The sequence below is a fragment of the Polypterus senegalus genome, chromosome 4 (genome assembly GCF_016835505.1).
Source record: "Polypterus senegalus isolate Bchr_013 chromosome 4, ASM1683550v1, whole genome shotgun sequence".
In the NCBI taxonomy this organism is placed as follows: domain Eukaryota; kingdom Metazoa; phylum Chordata; class Cladistia; order Polypteriformes; family Polypteridae; genus Polypterus; species Polypterus senegalus.
Genome location: NC_053157.1, coordinates 98,379,925 through 98,406,980, shown reverse-complemented (window position 1 = coordinate 98,406,980; position 27,056 = coordinate 98,379,925). Strand labels below are relative to the sequence as shown.

At 36.3% G+C, this 27,056-nt stretch overlaps 1 protein-coding gene across 10 annotated transcripts in view; it reads left to right on the top strand.

Annotated features, from left to right (window-relative positions):
• The window catches only part of pdlim5a (PDZ and LIM domain 5a), a 244,895-nt gene extending 218,182 nt beyond the window's left edge, over nt 1–26,713 (top strand). For all 10 annotated transcript variants that reach the window (XM_039751077.1, XM_039751075.1, XM_039751073.1 and 7 more), the window contains 4 exons: nt 4,883–5,063; nt 9,236–9,356; nt 12,092–12,207; nt 25,568–26,713. In XM_039751077.1, coding sequence (XP_039607011.1) covers nt 4,883–5,063; nt 9,236–9,356; nt 12,092–12,207; nt 25,568–25,657 — 508 coding nt within the window. In that variant the 3' untranslated portion in view covers nt 25,658–26,713. The remainder of the gene's footprint in view (nt 1–4,882; nt 5,064–9,235; nt 9,357–12,091; nt 12,208–25,567) is intronic.
• Nucleotides 26,714–27,056: the final 343 nt, after the last annotated feature.

The following is a 27,056-nucleotide window of genomic DNA, read 5'->3' as shown; positions in this document are numbered from 1 at the left end:
AATGCAGCCTTGTTCTCTAACAACTTTGTGAAAGTAATTCCTTTGATCCTGTAGTGTTGCACTTAATTGTAAAATATTTATTTGTAACTTGTAAAAGCTTTTAGTGGCTATTACAGATACGACATACAAAAAATCTCCCTGCATTGTAGTTGAATTATCCTTGGTTTTTATATTATGTATATTGTTGTAATGCAGATTTGATCACTAATTTATTTGAACAATATGTCTTTTAAGTAATTATCTGAATGAGTACAAAATGCATAATTTTGCTTTAAAGTTTGCATTAAGTTCCTATAGACAAACGTACTGTGTGCTGAAGGAATCCTAGATGAGCTGATTGTCTTAACTACTGTATATCAGGAAATTGAATTTGAAACACAAGTTGAGCTTGATATTCAATATGTAGCTCCCCTTCACTTGCCACATGCTTAATTATCATCTATTGTGCATAGACCTTGGTTGTTTCTCTTTGTTACTGTAAGCACATATAACATATGGCAACTTTAAAGATCTCTGAATATTTCATGTGTACTTTTTATACCTCTAACTTTGTCTGATTCCTCCAAACAAAGACATTTTTTATCTGTCTCTGCATGGATAGTTAGAGCCTATCCCATTGTGAATTTTAGAACAGAATAAAATACTTACAAGACTAAAAAGACAGACTTTGAAATAGGTGTAACATCCTAATATACAGAAAAGTAAATAATAATACTGTTAAACTCGCTCTGTCTAAATGCAGAGATTTTTTTCAACTGTAACGTAGTTGAGTAGGTTCACATATGTCTCCTTTCTCAACACTGATCCTCATTCAAGCAGTTAACCTGTTGGTCCCCTTTAATTATAATTTTGGCTACACTACCTCTAAGCTAGTAAGATTTCACCCAGCAGGAACCCCTGTAAAGTATTTTGGTTACCAGGTCTCAGTATCATCTTTCAGCCTGTGGTATCTCCACTGAACTTCTGGGCTAACTGTATGTTATGATCAGCAGACTCTAGTACGTGTATATGAGACTGAGCTGTTTCCCTGCAGTAATTAAATAAAAATTATAATTGAATAGATACTCGTCTGTGATGTCACCTATTGTCCGTGCACATTCTGAGAACTTTTTTTTTCTGAGGTATGTTTGTTTATCAGACTCTGTCTGCCTGACTTGGCTTTAAGAGTGGCTCTTATACACCAGTGTAGATTTCTTTTAGCTCTTCGTGAATCCAGTCAGATTATTATTGTGTTCTGTGGCAATTCAATGACCCTTTTACACTTCAGTAAACCCATGTTAATACTTAGGTGAGCCAAAATTATCTGAAGCATCACAGCAGGGAAAAAGGTATTACTTATAGTTTCCCTTGCTAAACACCACACCCTGGTTGACTAACCTTTTGTACTGCTTCTCTCAGGCTGTGGAGAACCATTCTTGTTAACATCTGTTCTGCCCCACATGCTGTTTGTTGTTACTGTTATTTGTTGAACTGTCCCTTTGTCTTCTCATTCATTGACGTCCCCTGTTAGTCACGTCCCACACTCACAATAATGTAATAAATGTCCATTAAGATCATTTAAAGTACGTAGGTCCCATAATGAGCATGAATTCAATGCACCCCTTTTGTCACACGTAGGCACCCCTCTTGTTTTGGTCATGTCCAAAATGTATCTTTAAAGTACACAAACTCCTGGGCCTGGTTAGTTGTGGTACACAACAATTTGAATCTCTGTCTACGTGCATCTGTTGTCACGATCTGCCCCTGGAAATCACTTTCCTTTTTACAGCGAGGTACGTCCAGTAAAAGACTTCAAAAAAGTTCACCCTCGTCATTTTTATGTGGATGTGTCAAGTTATATAAACTCTCTGATGGCCATGCTGCACAACGGCGTGAAGTGCGAAGAAAAGTAAAAAGGCGAATCCACGTTTTGGGACACACTGCAAGAGAATCACTGAGACAGCTAAGTAAAGGAACTTTCTCACCGCACAAATTGAAGAAACATCTTATGGCAATTTTGTAAAAGGGCAATTCCACATCACAGGACGGACTGTAGAATATTGTTCTAATCCTGCTAAGTAAAGAGATGTTCATTCAATGGGTTAAAGGAAAGACCTCATGGCAGCTGAGTTGAAGGACAGAATTCATGCCGCGAGCCAAAGAGCAGAATCTCCACAACATCCTCTTGGCCTTGTGACAGGCAGAAACACAGTAAGGTTTATTACTGTGCCACTTTCCAATTTAGATTGTTGTGTTTATTAGCAGAAAAAGAGGATATGGTAGTGGCATTTCTCATGGCAATAAACATCTGTCCACAAAATACATGTTGTCCCACCTGTAATCTCATACAGTACATTTAATCAGAAAAAAGGGAGGGACTTCGGAAGCACTGCCTCATCCACAACACACCTCATCCATTGGCAAAATGTAGAGGTTTCAGAGAAAAGCCCATAGAGGAATGCAAGACTTACCTAAAAGAGAATCACATACTGTATTTTCCATGCTGTGCTCCCTCTTCTCACTTAGCAAAAAATTATGCATTCATATCCTGCACCCTGGTCATCAGAACCCGATGCACAGGAGTTCATACATGAGGTGACTGAAGAGGAAGACCACAGCAGCTCACCTGCAGTTTTTTCTCACTGCACTGAAGTATGCGGCCAGGGTCTGCAGGTATGTTCATGCTCAAAATATGTCTTGTTAAAGTGTATCCACAAGGACTGCCTAAGAAGGCAGTTAAAATGTATGCCATTCTGGACGATCAGAGCAGCCGCTCATTGGTGAGATCAGAGTTCTTTGATGTGCTTAAAATCCACCACAGTTGATTTACATACTCTCTATGAACCTGTGCTGGAGTCATGGAGACAATTGGAAGGAGAGCAGTTGGTTTCCAAATAGAGGCTGTGAATGGAAGACCAAGTATAGCCCTACCTCCAGTTGGTGAATGCAATAAAATTTTGAACAATCATTCCGAAATACCAACATCACTTCACCATCCTCACTTCATGTTTGTGGAGGCCTACACACCCAAATTGAATGCTAATGCCCGCATTCTGCTGTTGCTTGGATGATAAATCATCTGATTGCACAAAATGAGGCAGTAAATTAATGGCCTTTACAATGCACCCTTTGCTAAAAGACTTGACCTAGGTTGGGTTCTTGTAGTTGAAGTTTGCCTCAGAAATGCACAAAAGCCTACTGTTAATACTTTAAAGACAAATGTGCCGGAAAATGGGCAACTTTTACTTTTCATGCCTTGCTACAGCCACTTTCACTTGAGAGAATGGGCGACTTAAAGTGGAGAGCCAATACCAGGAACCTCTTAATCAAATCTGTCGCAATGAATGAAGTACTTGATGATGTGCTGGACAAGTCAGTGTTTAAGAAAACTAAAGATGACAATACATGTGCCCTCTCTATTAAAGCCAAGAATTTTAAAAAAATGTGGAAAAGAATTTAGCAGCAATGAAGCAAATAGCTGCACTGCTCCTCTACCTTTCTGACCTCCCAGACCTCATCTCCCCAATAAATGTGAACAGGCACTTTCTCGCCTTGTGTATTTGCAAAGCTTATTTGACAGAAGACCCAAGATGAAAGAGCAGTTCACCAACTCATATAAGGGTAGTTTTTTGACTCCATGTTGCCACAGAACAGATTGTCTGCACCTCCAGGTGATTTCACAGAGAATGGCCTCTTTAAAACCCAGTGGAGACAAGTGTAAGCCTTGGCAAATGAACTCTGGACATGTTGGAGATGTGAATACCTTCCCACTCTGCAGAGCAGAGCTCACGCATCCAGAAATGTATGTACAGGAGATATTGTGTTGCTGACGGAGAGTCCACTATCACAAAATGAATGGGCTATGGAATTAGTCACCTTGGTATTCACTAACAGTAATGGTACTGTACAATAAATAGAAGTTAAGACTGTCTAAACACAATGTTTGTTTATATGTATAGTGTTATAATGTTATTATATCAGATGGGGAGTATTCTGCCCCACATGCTGTTAGCTTTTACTGTTCTTATTTGTTGAACTGTGCTCCCCCTTTGTCTTGTCATTAATGAACAAATATGTTCGTCACACCCCATACTCACAGTCATGTTATAAATGTCCATAAAGATCATGTAAAGCACGTAGGTCCCGCAATGAACATTTAAATACAATGCACCCCTTGTGTCTCACATAGGCACCCCTTTTATCTCTTATTTCGGTCACATCCAAAACATATATTTAAGATATATAAACCCCTTGCTCTGGTTAGTTGTAGTACACAGCATTCTGAATCTCTGTCTACATGCATCTCTTGTTACGATCCAACCCTGGAAATCACTCGCCTTTTTACAACGAGGTACGTCCAGTAAACGCCTTCAGGAAAACTCACTCATGTTTTTATGTGGATGTGTCGAGTTGTTTAAGCTTTCCGTGGCCGCACTGCACAACGGCACAGAGTGGGCAGAAAATCATGCATTCCATTCTGTAATTGTTTTTAAAGGGTTTTTTGTGATACTACCTAATTTGTAATAAAATTTTTTATATTTATATGAGTCTGTGTGGGTTTTTTACACTAGTTGCTCCTGTTTTCTTCCAAAATCCTTCCAAATATGCTGGATAGGTAAGTAATAATTCCCAAATTGTCCATGTGTTTGTAGCATGGGTGTTTGGGTGAATCATCTCTACAACTACGACTATGAGTCATCCCTTGTGACTAAAGCTGCCAGGTAGATTCCTGACCTCTGCAACCCTAAATTGAATTAAGTGGGTGCGAGAATGTTATTTTATTGTCTCTTAACTTATGTACTGTATTATCATTCTTAACAGATATATTACAAACATTTTACTTAGAATGGATCACCCTAAATGTTTTGTTTAATAACTTTCAGTTTTAATATTTCAATTACAGAGGTCCATTTCTTTTGGCGTTGGGAAAATCTTGGCATCCAGAGGAATTCAACTGTGCCCATTGTAAAACCTCCTTGGCAGATATTGGTTTTGTTGAAGAAAAAGGTTCGGTCTATTGTGAACACTGCTATGAACAGTTTTTTGCCCCTACTTGTGGCCATTGCCAGAGGAAGATTCTTGGGGTATGATTTTTATTTTTTTTTTAATCGAAGTATGATGTACAGGATAGATCAGGGATTTAAAACTGCAGTCCTGGAGGGCCACAGTGGATGAAAGGTTTTCATTGTAACCCTTTTCTTAATTAATGACCTGTTTTTGCTGCTAATTAACTTCTTTTGAATTAATTTTAATTGACTTATTTTTTTAAGATTTGTTCATCAGAATTTCTTCATTGTTCTTCTGAATTGCTTCATTTCTTTCCTTAAACAGAATTGAACTGTGAAGTGAGTGAGCTAACAAAAGACCAACTAAGTTAGGTCCTCAAACTCCAACCAATTTAACTCCAACCAGTTCCTCAATTATGCACTGAGTCTTGTTGTTAATTAAACCCATTCTTTACTTCCATGGCTTGTTGATGCTTTCATTGTGCAATAGCATACATTTTCAAAATTGTTGCTTTTTTTTCTTTTCTTCCCTAAGAGCACTGTTGAAATGTTTTGCAGACCTGAGCAAATCAACATTCCTGTGACTTTCACCTTTGTTTATTTTCAGATATTGTATGAGTGCCAGTTTGCTGGTCATGGTTTTTGTTCATTTTGTATCTCATTATTGTTTGGCTGCTAATTAAGGAAAAAGAAACAATTATTGGGTCTGAGTCTTCAAGAGGAAGTCAATTAAAATTAATTAAAAAACGTTAATAAGCAGAAGAAAAGAAAAGGGTTAGAATGAAAACCTGCAGCCACTGCGGCCCTCCAGGACTGGAGTTTGAGATCCCTGGGATCGATGATTATCACATAACATGTATCATACATAGCTCTGTTGTCTTTAATTCTGGATCTGAAAATGTCATAAAATTCTCATGAACCTGATGTAATTCCTATGATTTTATAAACCTGATTTACACTACACAGCAGTTGCCTTTCATTTTAGCACCAAAAACATTAAAATTCTTGTATAAATGAAAATGGCAGGTATAGACTTTTGTATGTGTAGTTATTCAAGACCAAATTGTAGTGTTGTATATAATTATATTATGATTATACATGTGTAGGTGGCATACATTATTATATACAGTATGCATGTTTTAAACAGTAAGTTCAGATTTTTGTTATACATTCATAATACAATGACATTTTTCACTTGCACAAACAAGCAACAATAGTATTATAAAAGCATCAGATTATGAATACAGCATTATAGAAGTAGAAGCTCACATACATTATATGGCACACATTCATTTAACACTAGAATTACCAGGACCTACGAAAAAACTCGTAGAACTGTCCCACCTTAAATTGCTTCTCACCTCTCCATTAGCGTCTTTTGTTCTATAAATGTGTGGATAAGCAGTAAGCTGCCTGCTATCACATCCCCCCACCCCGCACAGTTTTCTCAGCTCAAGTCTGTTTACCTGCGTGTCAGTTGCTTAGAGTTGTATAGAGTGAGAAGTCAAGCACAATGAAACCTTTTATAAATACTATATCATTATTTGGAACACTTACATTTCACGTGTGTTCCATGTCTACAACGATCTATATAAACACATTGTTAAAACAGAAACATTTTTCATGTTTTAGTAATAATTGACAAAATGTAGACATGAAGTGTATAATGTGTGAAGCCTGAATTGCAAATATCACAGAAACTCTTTCACAAAAAGTTCATATATAACAGAACAAGTGCACTTCTATTCAAGAATATAACTGCAAAAAAAGAACCGCGTTAGGGTGCAACATTGACACGCATTTGCTACGATCACTTCGGTGGCGCAATGGTATCAACTTTTGACTGGTAATCAAAACTTCACGGGTTCGATCCCGAACGAGTCAGTTTTGAGAAGTGAGCTCCATGTATTCTTACTATTTTAGAATAAAAACATACATTTGATTCCAGTCTGTAACAGCCCGTGTAATTTATGATACTTGTTAAATGTTAATCTTGTTTTTTTTTTTAATTCAGTTTTATTCTCTCAGTCGATTTGGTTCCTACTTTATGTCTGATACTGCCATGGTAGGGAGTAGGCTCATAGAGACCCTGAACTGAACAAGTAATAAAGAAAATGTATGGCAGACGTATTAAAAACTATGAAAGAAATAAGTATGCCGAATGCCTGTTATGTTTACTTATGTTCTGTTACAAGAACACAGTGGACATTGGTTTGACAATGTTTGTAAAAATATGAAATGATTTATTCAGGCAGAGAACTCTAGATACTGGTAACACCAAGTAGAGTAGTTGAAAAAAGCACTTTGAAAACTCTCAAGTCTTAAGCGAATAACCTTTAGAAAAAATAGTAGAACAAGAGTGGGGAGTTCCTGAATATTGATCCATGTGCTTACTGTCTTGTTTTCTTATTCTTGTCATTAGAAGGCACGTGTTTTGTCTTGGTAGAATAATATATTGCTCTACTTTCCCCTTTTGTATTATTAATATGTAGCCTTTGTCAGAATGGCTAATCTCACAGACTTACCACTGTTTATAAGGTTTTATAGTATATAACTTATCTCCACCTTCCCTCCTACATCTATAACCTCAGGCAATTAGGTGTAGTAAAAGACAAGCAGGAGTTAAGTTACAATTTAAACACTGTAATATTGATAATATTCATAAATAATAACAATATGCAAAGTACATTTGAATATTGGCAACCATACAACATGATTAAATAGTGATGTGTAGTTTCAGGTGGCACACAGACTTGTTTGTTACTTAATGTCTCTAGTTAAGGCATTATTTGTGGTCAGCTTCAGAACAGGCCACATGCCTGTTTCAATATGGCTGCCGAGCTGTGCTCTTCATTGTGTTGTTCTTGTCAGTTCATGGTGTGAGATGCTTCTTCATCAGATGTTAGTAACAGTGAGAGCGTGAGTAAAGCAAGCAAATTTATAGATGTTCTGTCCAACCCCTAGAGCCAACAGGACATAGTGGTACTTAAAGGCTTCTGATACAAGCCAATTCCAAACAGCCATACTTCAGACCAATGGGTAAATAGAACACCTTCACACCTCCCCACAAAACCATTTGTTGAGGTAAAGCTTGGGAGTTAGGCAGCTTGGCTTTCTTGTGGTGGTTAAGAGACTTCAGAGAAACATTAGCCAAACTGGTTTCAGGCACTTTCCCCAAACCCATCGTGAAATTCACTTTCCCGACTTTGTCCTGGGGGGAGGGGTTTGTTAACATGAATGCTTCTCGCTAATGTAACACTAAATTACATTGCTTGCCTAAGGTACAAATAAAGACATATAAAATATTTATCAAGTTATATGCAAAATCTCATATCACAACAGCATGTATTAAAGAACATAATCTGTTTTGTTTAGTAATGATTTTTTTTTTATTACGTTTTTTGCAAGAAGAAGACTCTTTCTTTTGTAACATTTGTTTGAGGCATTTTAATTAATGTATGAGGTTTTAAATAGTTTGATTTTGTTTATAATGTACCAATAAGGATTTCATCTTTAGGTCAAAGGGTGCCTTTTTCATATTGGACTACTGTGTTATACTTGTGATGTTTTATGTTGACTTCTCTTATTGATTTAATTAGAAAAAGCTTTTCCACAATCTGGGATAATAAACGGTTTAGAACGTTCAAAATGTCAATGATTTTTTTTTGGTCTATTGTGTCTGATTTGGACTGAGTAGTTTTGAGCAACTTATGGATGGATTGATGTTTTTTTTGTAGTAAGTAGGCACGTATCATGGCTTTTGAGAAACAGTCCTTTATATCAAAGCTAGACAGAAGTAAAACTTGGCAACAGGGTATATAGTTTAAATCCATTTTGTGTAATAAAATATTGCAGTAATACATTACATCATTAATATAATAATATCAGTGGTACTGGTTTATTTCTCCCATGCTGATATATCCATCCGATTCTTCCCATATTCCTCCCAAGACCACATGTTTTAATTAGGAAATACCACTGTGAATTCATAATACATGAGTTTATCAATGAATTAGCAGATCATTCTAAGACCAATTACTTTCTTATTTACAAAAGAATATCAGTGTTATTTTAATGAACATAAACAGCATTCTCAATACAACACATAATCCCTTTTACTGTTAGTCATGTTATGTTACACAGTGTATTGAAATTATTCACCTGCCCTTTGGTGGACTCTCACTGCCATGTCAGAAGTTAATACAAATGTACAATTATTTGATGTAATCAGTTTATAACTTGCTTTACAGGAGGTAATCAACGCTTTAAAGCAGACATGGCATGTTTATTGTTTCCTGTGTGCAGCTTGTCATCAACCAATTCGCAACAATGTGTTTCACTTGGAGGATGGTGAGCCATACTGTGAAAAAGGTAAATTATATCTTGGGTTACTAAATGATGTGACATATATTGTGCACATAAGCATGTTGGCCTTTTGGTAAAAACACAATTGAAAGTTTGAGTGCATAGTTCTTGATTAATATCTTAACAGTATTAATTTGATTTATTTATATTGTTACATTCATTTAGCATAATATGCATTTATCACTCTATATTTTTGTCATAGCAAAGTTCTTTGCAACTAGTCAGTAAGATTTCAACAAAAGTTAAAATGAGAATTCTAAAAATAATTAAAAAAACATATAATACAATTTTCTTGATAAGGATTATAGAAATTTGATAACTGCATATATATTGACATGGAAGACCAAATGCAAGACAGACATATATAGCACAGAAGAGGCTATTTGTTTACTTGCTATTTAGAGTTCTAATGTATCTTGCCACAAGTAAACAGTTTTACAATACCAAGTCGTTAAAAATGGTGTCCAGTGTTTCATGGAGTTGTTGCTGCTGCTGTTCTGACTTCAAGTGGTGGATTTTTCTGGTCTCAGAATGCAGTCTTTTTCTTTGCAACTTTATAGGAAGAAGAATTGCTCTTTCTGGCACAAAAGTTTAGAAATTCCCTTCGTGAAGTAATGGCTGCTTCTCAGTTTTCTCATATTGGGTTCAGTCATTGTCACATGTTAAATGATTGTACTAACCATAAAAGTATAAAACACAAGCAAGGTTAACAAAGGGTTATCTACATATGAAGAAGTACACCCGGAAGTGAAAGTTTACCTTTCAGTTGTGCTGCATGTAAGCCATTGTGCAAAGAGCAAGTAAACATTTAGTGGGTACTATTTACCTTACACTAAATCAAGCTCACAGCTTAATTATCTGCACATAATAATGAATCAGTAATTCACTGTCACTATAATTTACTTAAGTGACAGGAACAGTCTCCATTTTCAGGCAATGCATCCTGATCAGTACCTGAAGAATATCAAAATGCCCTTGTCTTAACAGGCTGTCCATCTAATAAAACGTTGACCTGCCAAAACAAACATCCTCACGATATATTTAGAACAGCATTTGCAAAACTCCGAAGCTGACACTCCAGATACCAGTTCTATATGCATATAATAGCATAGGGAAAACTTTGACTGAGAAAGCTTAATTCAGAACTTGTGTTAAATTTGAACTGCATTGCCAAGACAATCCAGAAGCAGAGAAAAGCAGAAGTACTGCAATTTATTTGTTTCCACTTCAAGCACAGTGTGGAATAATCTGTATTTTTTTGTGAAAGTGTTTTTCCCCCTGACATGAACCCTTGGTGTTGATAATGAGATAAAGCTGGCATCAAACACATATTGCTGGGCTTTATGCATGGGCATATGTGCTATAGAGGCGCGTCCTGGTTTGGAAAAATAGGGAAAATCTGGTTACACTATAATTTGCCATCAGAGTGGCACATTCACCTGATATACATAATTGTCTGCCGCTGTAATCAAGTTTGTCTTTCACTTCTGTTTTCAGCCATGAATAGTGAATGAGAGCAGATGGTTTAAAAATTAGTATTGTAATTGAACTAGATTCTGCTTCAATATCTAATTTGAGCACCTCAATAAATCTGAAATCTCCTATATTTTTACAGGGGATGTGCTGTTATGAACATAAAATTATTCCAAGGCCACCTCTTCAACCAATATTTCTTGATTTATGAAGGAATGCGAAAGTATTCAGTGCTCTCTAGCTAAGGGAATAGTGTCAAATTTACTAGACAGGTTCCAGTAAGAATACAGAGATTATAAAGAGTACTTGGAATAATATTGTTAGACAAAGCAGATGTTTATACCAGTGACAATATTTGACAAACAGCATTTTAAACTGCAGTAGTTTTATTTATTTTATTTTATTTGACACATTAATAACCATTTAATTCTTGGCCTAATTATACAATCTACTTTTTGGCCTTCAGTTGATTTGGATTTATTTTATATTAATCAGTTTTTCAGATGCCCCAGTACTAGGTTATTTGAGTCGCAGCCTTTGAACAATAACAGTTGGGGTAGAATACAGCCTGTTATTTAAGATCACAAGGCTGCAGTAGACCATTGCAGAGTCTTTAGGCTCAATGTTCTCTGACTCCTGCAATAGTTACATTTATCCTAGGAATTGGCAATGGCAATATACTTTTTTGGGGTATAATCTTTAATAGGTTATACAAGGAAAAAGCATGACAAATTATTTTACAACTTTATGCTTAGCCAGGACAATATATGATATAGATTAAGAGTTATAGTTGTATAGTAATTTATCTTAGTCGTAACTATGATTCTGCAATATTATAAATTAATTGCAGAGTGTAGTTCAAAAGTTTGAACAGCGTGAAAATGGAGCATTTGCCGTGGTCTGTTCATCTTGATATACATTAATTAACAAGCTTTTGCTTGTATATTGAGAAAGAGCCTTAGTGCTGTTATATATCTGTGCTGAGAACAGTAGGAACAATTATTATAATAAGATATTAGATCAGATAAGATATTAGATCACTATCAAAAGTACTTTTCTGTGGATTAGTATAAAAACACTTCAGTTCCTCTTAATTGAAGAGTGTAATTATTGTCTGCAGAATAGTGTTTTTTTTGGGATTTCATTCCATTAAATTAATTTTTTATCTTTCCTGATTTTTTTTTATGAAAGAATAAACAAATATTGCTTTAAGAGTTTCTATTTAAGTAGGACTGAATAAAAGTATAACTTCTTTTTTTCTTTATCAGATTATTACAATTTATTTGGCACTAACTGTCATGGATGTGACTTCCCAATTGAAGCTGGAGACAAGTTTTTGGAAGCTTTAGGATACACTTGGCATGACACTTGTTTTGTATGTTCAGTAAGTAGAAGTCATATTTATTTTACTAGCAACAAATCTAATAATTTTCTATAATATTATGTGCACTTTGCCTTAAGTGAATTTACATTTCAAAATGGGGCCACATGTTTGCATTAAAGTTTATTTAAAAATTATTTTTTTAATATCAGTCTTTTTATAGATTCTCTAGGCAGTGGTCCTAAATTCATAATTTTCTTTCATAGTAGCACATTTCATTTGAAATCCAATTCTTAGTGGTTTAAGTTATAATTAAATCTAAATGTGTGAAGTCTGTATTGTCGTTAGGGGCCATTAATTGTGTGAGACCTGAGCCTTTAAAATTTAATTATAATTCTAATTATCTATATCAAGAAAGAGTTTGTTCAATCCTTACACAGTAAATAATTATGGTAAGCTCTCAAGTCTGCTTACTGTTCCTGGCTCTTTTTATCATCAAATCTTGCACGTCAAATCTCTTTATTTTTTCCTTTTTTAAATAGTGTTGAAGTTGCTAGACACATGTCAGAAGCTATCACTTATCTAGTAACACAATTAACTTGCTGGACATGTAACAGATGTTTTTGAGTGGGGGTTAAGTCTTGCTTGGTCTGTGCAAACCTATCCATCTCATCCCCGCCCCCCCTCCACTGATAGTCCTCCAATGCTTATTAAACAGAGAGAGAGAGTCAGAATTTTCGAATGGAGGTCGGTTCCTCATTCTGCCAGCTAGCAGCTACACATGAACAGTGTGGATTGAGACACGCTGGGGTGACATCGCCAGGATGCTTCTACGCTGGAAGGACCAGGGAGGGAGCATATCCAGGGCATTACCTGCCCCGGAGCTCTAGGTTACAGTCCCCCTGGGCTGCAGCGGTGCCTTGTACTGTACTCCATGGAGCTGGAGATTGGTGCAGCCCTGTTGGGCGTCACCAGGGGGTGTTGCAGTTGCTGCTGAGCCTTTAATTGCAGCACTTCCTTCCTAACTGGAATTTATGCCGAAAGTAGCTCAACAAGCACCTGGAGCACTTCCGGGTGCCTTATGAAAGGAGCCAGCAGCCTAGGTTGTGTGGGAGAAGACGAAGGTGTTTCCCACAGGAAAAAAAAAATAAAAGCGTGTGTTTGCACTTGTCTCCCACGTCTCTCTGTGACTGGAGCACCCCCTAGTGGTCCACAACATATATAGGTACTGATCCAGTGACTTTTCTGTAGGCACGAATTAAGGATTAGAACATATGTGCCACTACAGGAAACCATTTTAGTGATCTGAAAAGAGGAATGGCATATAGCACCTCAGCTAGTTAACACTAGAATCCCTGAAGCCTACGAAAAAACTCGTAATCCCAGCCCAGTTTAAATTCCTACGCATCTCTTCATCAGTGTCTTTTGTTTTGTAATGCCGAGTCGTTATTGTTTCAATGCATAATGCCTGAGTCATTATAATAATGTGAGTTAAGTCAAACATATTTAACCTCAAATGTTTTGAATTTGATGCACAAACTCCAATATCCCTTTTAAGAAGGCCAACCGAATTATTATACTTGGCATCTAGAAAACTGGGCAAGTGCAACGATTTTCAAAGGAATAGGTGCTCAGTTCATGCTAACAGGATACCCTACTCACAGGAGAGAATTCATAGCAAAAATTACAATTCATTCCATGTGTAATTCTTCAAATACAGTAATCCCTACTCAATCGTAGGGGTTGCGTTCCAGAACCACCTCGCGATAGGTAAAAATCCGCAAAGTAGAAACCATATGTTTGTATGGTTGTTTTTATATATTTTAAGCCCTTATAAACTCTCCCACACTGTTAACATTATTAGAGCCCTCTAGACATGAAATAACACCCTTTAGTCAAAAGTTAAACTGTGCTCCATGACAAGACAGAGATGGCAGTTCTTTCTCACAATTAAAAGAATGCAAACATATCTTCTCTTCAAAGGAGCGCCGTCAGGAGCAGAGAATGTCAGAGAGACAGAAAAGCAAACAATCAAAAAATCAATACATGCTGTTGGGCTTTTAAGTATGCGCACCGCAATAAAGCAGCCGCAACAGAAGGGAGCAATGTGAAGGTAGTCTTTCAGCATTTTTAGAGTAGCGTCCGTATCTTCTAGGCAAACAGCCTCTGTGCAAACAACCCCTCTGCTCAGAGGGGAGAGCAGAGAGCAGAGAACGTCAGAGAGAGTGAGAGAGACCTAGAAAAGCAAACAATCGAGCACCGCTCGGGAAGCACATCGCTTATCATTGAGGAGTTTTATTTAATACGTAATACATGCTCTGATTGGGTAGCTTTTAAGCCATCCACCAATAGCATCCTTTGTATGAAATCAACTGGGCAAACAAACTGAGGAAGCATGTACCATAAATTAAAAGACCCATTGTCCGCAGAAATCCGCGAAACAGCAAAAAATCCATGATATATATTTAGATATGCTTACATTTAAAATCTGCGATAAAGTGAAGCCGCGAAAGTCGAAGCGCGATATAGCGAGGGATCTCTGTATACCACATGTCAGTGAGGGATTAAGGGTATTTTGGTTATTATTTAAAAATCTTGCTTTGTTGATAAAGACAAAATCACTCTACTCTTTCAAGGCAAAAAATGCCTTTATCATTGCCAAATTCATTCTATTCTAATTTAGTTTTGAGTATACTATAGGCTATTTTATTTGCTAAACTAGGACACCAGCTAAGAGAGAATTACAGTAATCGAGTTGGAAAGTAATTAAAGCATTAACCAGTGTTTCAGCATCTGCCTTGATATTTAAAGAGAGGGTCCCGATGTTCAGGTTTCTGGGCATTGAGCAGGAGGATGACCTGACCTGGAGCGCCAACACCAAGGATCTGCTGAAGAAGGTGCAACAGAGACTGTATTTCCTGAGAATCCTCAGAAAGAACCATCTTCCCAAAAATCTGCTCCTTGCCTTTTATCACTGTTCCATCGAGAGTATGCTTATGTGTGGACCGTGTGTGTGGTACGGTAGCTGCACTTAATCAGAAAGAAAAGCGCTCTACCGGGTCGTCGGGACAGCGGAGAGAACAATTGGTTGTACCCTCCACACTCTGGAACAAAGCTACACCTCCCGATCCCGCAAAAATAGCAATATACATTTCACAGGATTCATCACATCCTGGTCATTGCCTCTTCCAGCTTTTGCCATCGGGCAAGAGATACAGAGCAATGAAAACCAGGACAAACTGCCTTAAAAACAGCTTTTATCCAAAAGCAATCATGGCCCTGAACTCAGAATAAAACTGCTCCATATCATTCTCCCAATGTGTAATATAGACCTTAAGTCAACCAGTGCAATTTGTACATTTAACCAGTGCAATTTGTATATTTTGTAAAGTACTTTTATTACTATTCGGTTTATTTTCTCTCTTGTCTTTTTAACTCTTATGCCTCACACTGAGTCGACTGCACCTTCAATTTCGTTGTTCCTTTGTAAAAGTGACAATGACAATAAAGATCTGTCCTATCTAGCTATCTAAATGGTGATTGTGATTTGTGCTTTTCAATTTCAATCAAATAATGTTTCTTGGTAAATTAGGATGTGAACCAGGAAAGAAAAGATCCAATTATGCCAAATGAAGAGAGATGGTAAAGTACATTATGATTTATTATATCAAAACAAACACTAAAGAGAATAATAGTGAGCACACCAGCTTTACTAAACCAAAAAAAATCATCCTTGGCTCTCAGAGGAATGGTCTAAGTGCAACATGCAAAGACCACATTGGAAAGGCTCTTAAAGATTTACATTTAATTTCTTATGCAGCAACCACCATCGCCAGCAACTCTGCTAGGATGGGTAGACTGGAAATATCCCTGTAGTTGTTAAACATGGATTAACCAAGACCAGGTTTCTTAAGAGCAGGAGCAGGAGTACCATTGTCTGTTTAGAGGGGAAGTGGAACACAGCCAGAGGAAATGGAAACTATAACTTGGCCTAATTTATTCACAGGGTTAAGAATGTGAGGTAAGGTCAGGATCAAATTTTTAGGAGGAGGAGGAGGATCTGGATTTTGTAATTAATTTAGAGATAGAAAGAAAAACACTGGGGCTGTAATTTACTTTGCCATTACCTGTGTTTAGGTTTTAGTGCTTTTATTACTTTAGATTTAATTAGAAACACATGCAGTAAGTTGCTTATTTGAGTAAATACTACATTAGCTTGTATTATTCTTTTCTTGGTTTTAAATATGTAAACCCCTAATTAGAGTAAATTTAACTGGATTGAAAGTTAAAGAAATCTGAATTTTCTTTGCTCTGAAATCCACTGTAGTTCATTAGATCTATTTAGACAAGAATAGGCCATTCTGTCCAACAAAGCTCACCAGTCCAATCTACTTAATTCTTCGAAAATAAGTCTTTTGATAGCACCTCAAGTGTCTACTACACCACATGGTAACATATTCTGTTTCTATGGTTCTTTGTGTGATGAAACACTTCCTGATGTTTATGTGAAACTTACCCTGAACAAGTTTCCAACTGTTTCCCCATGTTCTTAACACTAGAAATACCAGAGCCTACAAAAAAACTCATAGATCCTTCCCACATTAAAACGCTTCTCACCTCTCCGTCAGTGTCTTTTGTCCTTTAAATGGGTTGATAAGCACCGAACAGCAAGCAGCCTGCTATCACATCCCCCACCAGCGCACAATTTCTCAACTCAAGTCTGTTTACCTGCATCTCAGTTGCTTAGAGTTGTATAGAGTGAGAAGTCAAGCAAAATGACACCTTTTATAAATACTATATCGTTATTTGGAACACTTGCATTTCACGTGTGTTCTGTGTCTATAACGATCTATGCACAGTAAACACATCGTTAAAACAGAAATGTTTTTCATGTTTTAGTAATAATTGACTAAATGTAGACATGAAGTGTATAATGTGTGAAGCCTGAATTCCAAATATCAAAGAAACACTTTCACATTAGATCCAAGTGTAGCAGAACAAATGTGCTTTTTCCCCCCCCAAGACTATAACCGAAGAAAAAGAAATCAGGTTAGTGTTGCATGTTGTCCTGACTTCTCGGGTAGTATACTGGTTAGAGCTGCTGAATCCAATTCAGAAAGTTGTGAGTTCGAGTCTTAACATCTTCCAAAATAAATATTTTTGAGTAGTGAGCTGTTCTTATTGTTAATATTATACAATAAAAGCATACATTTGATTTGTGTCTGTAACAGCTGCTGTAAATGTATAGTACTTGTCAAAGTTAGCGTCTTTTTTTTTTAGTTTTACTTTATTTACTTATCTTCCTACAGCATAAAGTCGCAAGTATACTGCAGAGCTTCCTCTGTTTGATCGTCAAGGGCATACTCACAAATTCCATGTGTAATGCGAAAAATACCTGCTGACAATCTAGTACACGAGCAATGGTGTGAGAATGCAGTTTTTTTTGGGCACATACACCACACTAGTGTTTAGATCTGGACGGTGTAGCATTGGCGAGCTCTGTAAGCCGTACTGTTTCTTTGAAGAACTGGTCTTTCGCCTTACAGCTGCGTTGTTCTTATATGTGATAATTAGAATTTTATAATTACATATAATGTAATTAAATCCACTCGGGTTGAGTAAGTACAGGATACCCTGGGGTGATGGTAAATAAAAAGGTAAAAGAACACCACTGCTAATGGAGCTCTGTCTAGATGTCCATCCCTCACAATGGACAAGACTATTGGCCCTTCTTCTAATATTTTTAATCATCATGCTCACCATTTTAGACAAGAAGTACTTTTCATTATGCCCTCGCCTAATATTTTTATTAACCTTGTTTGTAGTTTACTAAATAATTATTTAAAAAACAGAATTGTTAAATTTTATTGAACTGAAATATTAATATAAATGACAATTAGTGTCCTTTAAATGTAAAATTACACCAACAGTTTGAAGTGCTTCTTCTCTTACAAAAATGTGAAAAAGGTAACAAATATGTCCGCATGTCAGTTTCAGTCCTACCTGACTAACCTACCACATCTTTTAGTGTAGTGTGGTCTTTAAGGCAAATTCAATGTGTGCCAGTCTCTCACAATTGGAATTGGGCAGTGATGTCATTAACCAAGATGATAAAGTGCCTGATGTAAAAAAACATGAAAAAAGCAGTCATCATTTAACAGTATACAGATTATTTAAGTAAATTATCCAGAGGGCAACTGCACGTAGATTATATTAATGAATGGTGTTCATTTGAATCCAACACATGTTTAGTAACATCTGTTAACTTAAGATAAACCTAAGAACTCGTTTTGTTTGAATTCACACATGTCTCTCTCATACGCATAGAGGACCTCACACATACAAATGTATTGTATGTATGCATTTTTTAAATTCTTGAAAACAAAGACTACATCATATATAATGCAGATAACTTGCTTTTAATCCACAGTACAGTAATCCCTCGCTATATCGCGCTTTGACTTTCGTGGCTTCACTCTATCGCGGATTTTAAATGTAAGCACATCTAAATATATATCACGGATTTTTCGCTGGTTTGCCGCTTTCTGCGGACAATGGGTCTTTTAATTTAGGTTACATGCTTCCTCAGTTTGATTGCCCAGTTGATTTCATACAAGGGACGCTTTTGGCGGTTGGCTTAGAAGCTACCCAATCAGAGCATGTATTACATATTAACTAAAACTCCTCAATGATGTAAGATATGCTTCCGGCACGGTGCTTGTTTGCTTCGCTCGATCTTTCTCGCTGTCTCTGCCTGACGGAGGGGGTGTGAGCAGAGGGGCTGTTTGCTCAGAGGACAAGGACTCTCCTCTACAAAATGCCGCTTTATCGCGGTGCTTCTGTATACTTAAAAGCACATATTGATTTTTTGATTGTTTGCTTTTCTTAGCTAGCGCTCTCTCTGACATTCTCTGCTCCTGACTGAAGATAAGATATGTTTGCATTCTTTTAATTGTGAAAAAGAACTGTCTTCTCTGTCTTGTAATGGAGCACAGTTTAAACGTTTGACTAAAGGGTGTTATTTCATGTCTAGAGGGCTCTAATAATGTTAACAGTGTGGGAGAGTTTATAAGGGCTTAAAATATATAAAAATAACTACACAAACATATGGTTTCTACTTCGCCGGATTTTCACCTATCGCGGGGGGGTCTGGAACGCAACCCCCGCGATCGAGGAGGGATTACTGTATATGCTTAGCAGAGCAGATCAAATTATTATTTAAATCTCTCAAGTTTTGTTTTAATAGCTAAACTCAATTTGACGCAATGGTGTATGTGTGTGGGTGTCTGAAATATTTCCCATAGTATGCTCCATCTATTGGGATGTTAAGGGTATAATTTTATTTTAACTCTCACTTATCCAGGTTAATTGTAATTATCCAGATTTGTCAAGTATTTGCCTTTGTGTATATACAAAATTAGTGAACAAGACCCAGTTTTTGCATAATAATCGTAAAAAAGGTAGCAGTAATACATTGTACTTGCACGTATTTTCATTCGAAATTTACAAGGTCAGAAATTAATGTGCATACTCTGGGGTTCACAGGCAGACATGGTTTCTTTTTCATCTCCACCTTGTTCCTTTTCTTGGGATTGTTGCTAAAGAAACACCTTATAAGACAATAAAAAATAGGTCATGTGTGGCACCAAATCATATTCATCTTCATCTAAAAAAATTGGGATTATAAAATTTCACATATCACACTGTTTCCATCTTTTAGTATTTTATGCTTTTAGCAAAGATATTTAAAATATACCTTTGCAGAAACTCAAGTGTTGATGCCAGTTTTACTAAATAATGAATGTTAAAACAGTAGAACCTTCCGAACATCATACAAAAGGCAGAGATGAAAGTGGTAATGCAGTCATTTACAATGTGTTGGTTTATGCTAAACATAAATTTCCCCATGTAAAGGAAGTTCCTAGACAAAATATACAAAAATATTAATTTATCGATTAATACAAAAAAATAACAAAATTCTATCTTCAAATACAGTTTTCCCATATAATAAGAGAATCCAATGGATAACAATTAAAAAGCCCTCTTTATTCAATAAGTGGTAAGACATTACTGTTGGACATACTGTACTTGATGTACTTGCTTAAATTGTCCACCTTACCTAGAATTCCAATTTTTTTTTTGCTGTTTTGTATTAACTGCAAAACCATAACCATGCCGACCCACCTCGATTGGGACCCATGCGAGAGACACCTCGGCACCACGCTGGAACAGTGTGAGGTTTTTGGGGTTTTTTTTGTTTGTTTTTTTAAAAGGCAGATAGAGTGCCAAGCCAAGCCTGCCATCAGCCCCCTAGTTTTCCCTGTAAGTTAGAGGACAGGGCTGGATGCAGATTTAACGTCATTCCCAGGATGAAGCAATTGCAGGTTAAGGGACTTACTCAAGGGCCCAACAGTGTAGAGTCAATTTTGCTGTTTACAATAATAGGTAATAATAAGTAATGAGGAAAAATAAATCACACCCCACAAAAGAGACATAGCCTCAACTACAATAAATAAATTGTAACGCACTATAGACAATAATGCAGGGATGTACAGTAACAGGAAGCCACTCCAGTGTTACTTCTATAGCATTGAGTTTCCTCAATTAAGTGAAAGATTTTATCCTCATGTTCACCAAAATATGCAAGCAAAAGCAGCACTATGTGTCGCCATGTCTTCCGAGATGCCACCTATCTGTCCTCTGGAAATGTGCACCTTTAAGAAAGCCTGTTGAACTTGCTGGTTCTTTACACTAATGTTTTTTTAGGAAGTCTAGGAGTCAGCCTCCTTTTTTTTTTTTTTTCTCAACACTGGTGAAAAAGGTCCTTCAGTGCAATGCCAGTATGTTCCTGAATATGAACAACCATGCCAACTTTTGAAACCACAATAGACAATCCTCAAAGAATTTCACCATGGGAGTGCCTGTTAATATTCTTTCTCTGTGAATAGTATGAATGTAACCGCCGGTGCATAAGGCGAAGTCAGGCATGGGTAAAACACGTGTCAAAGAAATCTCACAGTCCAAAAGTTTGTTTTAAAATATTTAGTGTAAATTAAAAGCAAATAATCCACACAAGAATAAAAGGAAAAATAGTTACACACATAGAATAAAGGCAAAAAAAAGAAAAAATGTGTCTTCTATAAACTTTGCTTTTCTTGAGAAACTTTAGTTATTTCTATACTTAAACGTTCTTTACTTCTTTCTATACTTAAAGGTTCTTAATTTCTTCTTCTTTATGCCTTAAGCATACGGTTCAACACTTAAATAAAAGTGCTATTTTACGAGTTACTTGACACTCAAAAGGCCCGTAGGCTGGTTGGCACATTAGACATGTGCACAGGCACGGTCAATCAATCAATCAATCAACATTTATTTATATAGCACATATTCATACAAAAAAATGTAGCTCAAAGTGCTTTACAAAATGAATAGAAAAATAGAAGACACAATAAAAAATAAACATAAGTCAACATTAATTAACATAGAATAAGTAAGGTCCGATGGCCAGGGTGGACAGAAAAACAAAAAAACTCCAAAGGCTGGAGAAAAAATAAAATCTGTAGGGTTCCAGACCACGAGACCGCCCAGTCCCCTCTGGCCAATCTACCTAACATAAGTCAAACAGTCCTCTTTGTATTTAGGGTTTTCATGGAAGGACCTGATGATGATGGTCACGTAGACTTCTGGCTTTCAGTCCATCAATGTTGGTGCATCATGATGCTTTGAGTAGGTGGTGGTGGCGCACGCCGCCACCACAAAGAAACCGGAAAAAGAAACAGAAGAGAGAGTTGGGGTCAGTATGGATTTTAGAGCCACTATGAATAGTTATTATGATGAATTGAACATACAGAGTATCAGGATTAAGTTAAAGTGAAGTTAGGAGAAAGCCATGTTAAAGTAATGTGTTTTCAGCAGTTTTTAAAGTGCTCTACTGTATTAGCCTGGTGAATTCCTATTGGCAGGCTATTCCAGATTTTAGGTGCATAACAGCAGAAGGCCGCCTCACCACTTCTTTTAAGTTTAGCTTTTGGAATTATAAGGAGACACTCATTTGAAGATCTAAGGCTACGATTTGGAATATAACGTGTCAGGCATTCCGATATATAAGATGGAGCGAGATTATTTAAGGCTTTATAAACCATAAGCAGTATTTTAAAGTCAATCCTGAATGACACAGGCAACCAGTGTAGTGACATCAAAACTGGAGAAATGTGTTCGGATTTTCTTTTCCCAGTTAGGATTCTAGCAGCTGCATTCTGCACTCGTTGCAAGTGATTTATGTCTTTTTTGGGTAGTCCTGAGAGGAGTGCATTACAGTAATCTAGTCGACTGAAAACAAACACGTGAATTAATTTCTCAGCATCTTTCAGTGATATAAGAGGTCAAACTTTTGCTATGTTTCTTAAGTGAAAAAATGCTGTCCTAGTGGTCTGATGAATATGCGATTTAAAATTCAGATTACAGTCACGTACGATCAAGAGCACAAACATGGTTAAAAACCGTATGCCTCTATACCTTACACAAGGCAAGGCTAGACACTAACTGGAGAACATTGTTCACTCAAAGCTGTTAGAAAATGACAGGAAAATACCAACACAATTCTATTCATGGGGGTTATAGGAACCTCCCATATTTTATGCATTATCATCTAGTAAAATATTCATGAATATTATAGAACTAGGAAAATGGCTCTTACAATGAATGTTTATCTGTTTGTATTTCTGCTACATTCAGTTTTCCTTCCTCATGCGTCCTCTTCATTTTTTGCTGTGTTGCTTTTTGGCTTTATGCTATTTCATTTAGCGGCATGTGTTGCAATTCCAACTGGGTGCACCCATATGTGTTTTGAACTTTCGCTCTGACTTCAGGAGAAACTTCATCTGTATCACATTTATTAGATGGAGGATCCCGCCTCTTAATTTTTGGAACAGTTGATCTCTTCACATTCTCAATCTAAGCCTGAAACTGTTTTATCAAGGAATAGTATCCAGTGCTGATAATATCACCCTCAATTATGTCCTGCATGGGAATAGAATATTTTGCAACCATTTTTCTTGTTTGGAGATGGACACACCATCATCTGTTTTACTTCTATCCGTATCATTTCCCATCTTAATCTGGGATTTGGTCTTTTTCATCTGTCTTCATATCAGCTACTAAAGAGGATTTAACAAAGGTTTGATATTGAGGTAGTTTGTCAAATATTTCATGACAAGTGATATGCAAACTGGATCTATGCTGTCACAAATTATTGGTGCAAACACATACATACATACAAACTGCAATCCAAAATTTTATCTATTCTTAATAACATCTCTTTGTAAACATATTTTTCATGCTCATTCTCCTTGATCACAACTGTTTCATGTACTTGACAGTTTTTGCTTTTGAATTACTGCTAATGGCTGCATTTCACCCAACCATTAAAAGCTAAAACAAACTTTAATGAGCCACATTTAACTCAAGCTTGTAACAATTAAAGTATGAGCTGGTATGGGACCTCATCAATATAGAGTCAAAGTGGGTGTAGACGTCTGTGTTAAACTGATATTCAGCTAATAATTTAAAGTATAGTTCAACCCAAAATGAAACCATTGCTATTATTTTCATACCCTCCTGCTGTGAATTAAAAAATAAATAAGAAACCTGCGCTTTTCTTTTCTATTATAAAAAAAATTCTGGGAGAGAGACTAGGGAGACGAGATGATCTTCTCGGAAGACAATTTGACGTCACGCAAGACAAGGCAGTGAGACATTTTTAAATAAGTTCACAGACATTTAACCAAGCAGTTGTTGGAATGCTTTTAAGACTTAGGAGCAAATGATGTCTGTCTGCCAAAACAACAATAAGCAACAAGCAGAACACGCAGCTTGTTAGCAGATGATCCGACTGCTTCTCCTTAGTGTGCGTTCAAATCAGCACCCCTGACACCACAACCCCCCCAAAAAAAACTAAAAGCAAGAGGCAGAGACAAGGAGTGGCAAAAGGACAGCTGCTGTACAGGCTTTTAAATGATCGATGTGCACACGCAGCTCGCCAGCAGCAGCAAGACAGCAGATGCTTAGTGTGCGTTCAGCCGTCCCCCTTCACACCACAACCAGCGTTATACATCCTGCGATAAAGATTTAACCACGCCCTGGGCCGGAAATAAAGGACAAGTATTGTTTTTACAAAAGTTTTAAAGTAAAAGTGAAAATAATGCATATGTAACAATTCCCATGGAAATAACAATCTCTTTAAATTGTATATCTGGTAAACCAAACCCAAGGGTGGGCAAGCGAAGCGAGCAGGGGGCAGAGGCCCCTAGTTCTAAAAAAGAAAAGCAGATGTCACAACATTAAGTACATAACGGCAAAATGTTATTTTTTGCTGAATAATACCTTTAAGTAACGAATTAATATTCTAACTAGTGTGGTGCTGAGGTGCCACCCGTTGCATGGCTGTGCTTGCGAGGCAAGAAATTTTGAACACATAATTAGAACAGAAACAAAACAAGTACAAATTTTTACTTTTTGTTTTGTCATATCTGTGTCTTTTGTGAAAGTGTTTATTTGAAATTTGGACTTCAGTCTTCACACATTATACACTTCACGTCAGTATTTTGCCAATTATTAGTAAAACATGAAAAAGTTTCTGTTCTGTTCAACATATCTTGCCTCGCAATTCCTGTCATCCAACATTTATACAGATCGTTGTAGACACGGAAAACACATGAAATGTATGTTTTCCAAATAACGATATATTATTTACACTATGCAATTCAAGGTACCTCACACCCAGAAAAAGAGACTTGAGCTGGGAGAACTTTGTGTATGACTAAAGCTTTGTCGGTGGGGGATGGGATAGCAGGCTTCCGCTACTGGTACTGATTGACACATTTGCAAAACAAAAGACGCTGATGAGGAGGTGCGAGGAAATTAAAGGTAGCCCAGGATTACGAGTTTTTTCATAGGCTTCAGGAATTCTAGTGTTAAATAATCCTCAACTAACCTACTCATATGCCTCCCCAATATATTGGTGCCCCTCCAGTTCAAATGTAACCCATCATGGCAGAATAGGTCCCATCAAGGAGTCTCAATTCCCCATAAACCTATTCCCTTCTACTTTACACCAGTATTTGAGCTAGGCTTTAAGCCTTCTAATCTCCTCAGTCTTATCTGGACTGCTGTGTGGCACAGGCAGAACTTCAGAGAAGTCTACTTGTCAGTTCTTCTCCTCAGCCTGACATCTAACTCTTCACTAGTACTGCAGTGAAATGGTAATTTGCTGATTGCTACCCATAAATTATATGGATTAGTCATGTACATGTTTCTAAAACAAGCTAGAATTGTCAGAAGATAAACAGACACCACACTTGCAACTTTTCATTATTTTGTAATGGTAATTTTAGTTTTTACAAATGTTATTTTGCTTTACTTTTAGGTGTGCTCTACAAATCTAGAAGGCCAAGCTTTCTTCTCAAAAAAGGATAAGCCGTTGTGCAAGAAGCATGCCCATGTGGTGCAGTTTTAAAAATGATACATGCAAAGTTCAAAAGTGCAAGATGATGAAAAAAAGGTTTTAGTAATTAATATTCGAGTAATGGAAATTTTGGGGCTTGTCCTTCTTACACATAGTTTGCTGTGGTACTGTGTTTTGGGTTTCTTGAGGACTGTCTAGTTTTCTTCTGATAATGAGTACATTTTCTCATTTTTTCATGCATAACTTGAATAGAGTGTTACTATGTTTTCAACAAACTGATTCTCTGTGCTACTTTGTGTTACAGAATAATTTTAGAAATATTTTAGTTCAGATTTTGTTTCTTAATTAGTTCTACAGAGGCAGATCTTTCCCTCTACAACAACATATAATGCTAAAATATTTTATTACATATACATTTTATATGAAATTTGACATTTTAAGGGAGCATAAATTTGAGGTTAATTGCAATTTATAGATGCCTTTTACCATTTATTTTTGTAGCATACAGTTAAATTGGATACTTGTAATGAATTGGATATTTTTCTGATCTTTGCCAGAAATAACTGTATTAAAGGATAATTCATATTGAGGCTAAGTGAACCTTGCCAAAAAATAAAACTAACTAAAGTAAATGTTGTGAAATAATAGATTAATTTAAAAAAAGTCACATAGTAGAAACCCCATTTGAAGCAGTTATTGTAAGAGCAAACTTTCTACTGTACAATATATTTTAGCTATTCAGTCATATGCCATTAAACTACAACATTATTGTATATTTTGTAATAATTAAAGTTAAGAATACATTTCATTGCTTAAAATGTATGCCTTGTAGATGATCAATTAATGAAAAATGCATAAATCCTTTCTACCTTTGCACACTTTTGTCTTTTCTTTTACCTGAAGATGTATCACATCAGGCATTTAATATATTTTGCTTTTAAACAGGTTCTTTGTAAATGTTAAAACAGTGCAGAAGGCAACCAGGAATGCCTTTTGAGGACTTGTTCACTATACTTATGGTGTGTTTGCTATGCATCTTTCTACTGCTTTTCTGCAGCAGCAGCCCAGATGGATTATGAATTGATAAATGTCTTTGAATCGGACATCTTTAATATGAAAATTTACACTGCTCAATTGTTGTAATAAAACTGGGTTCTGTTATAAAGAGTTGGAATGTGTTCAAAATTATTTTTGTGATATCCGAGGATCAATAAAATCATGTGAAACAACAACAAAATTGTCTTTTTTATTAAAAAGAAAAAACTTCTATCTGTGTGGCTGCATGTTTTAACAAATTGTTTAACATGTCTAAGATAATAGTAAACTAATAACATTCAAATTTTCATTTCAGTAACTATTGCTTTTATTACATATTTTTTTTTTTATATATATATATATATATATATATATATATATATATATATATATATATATATATATATATATATAT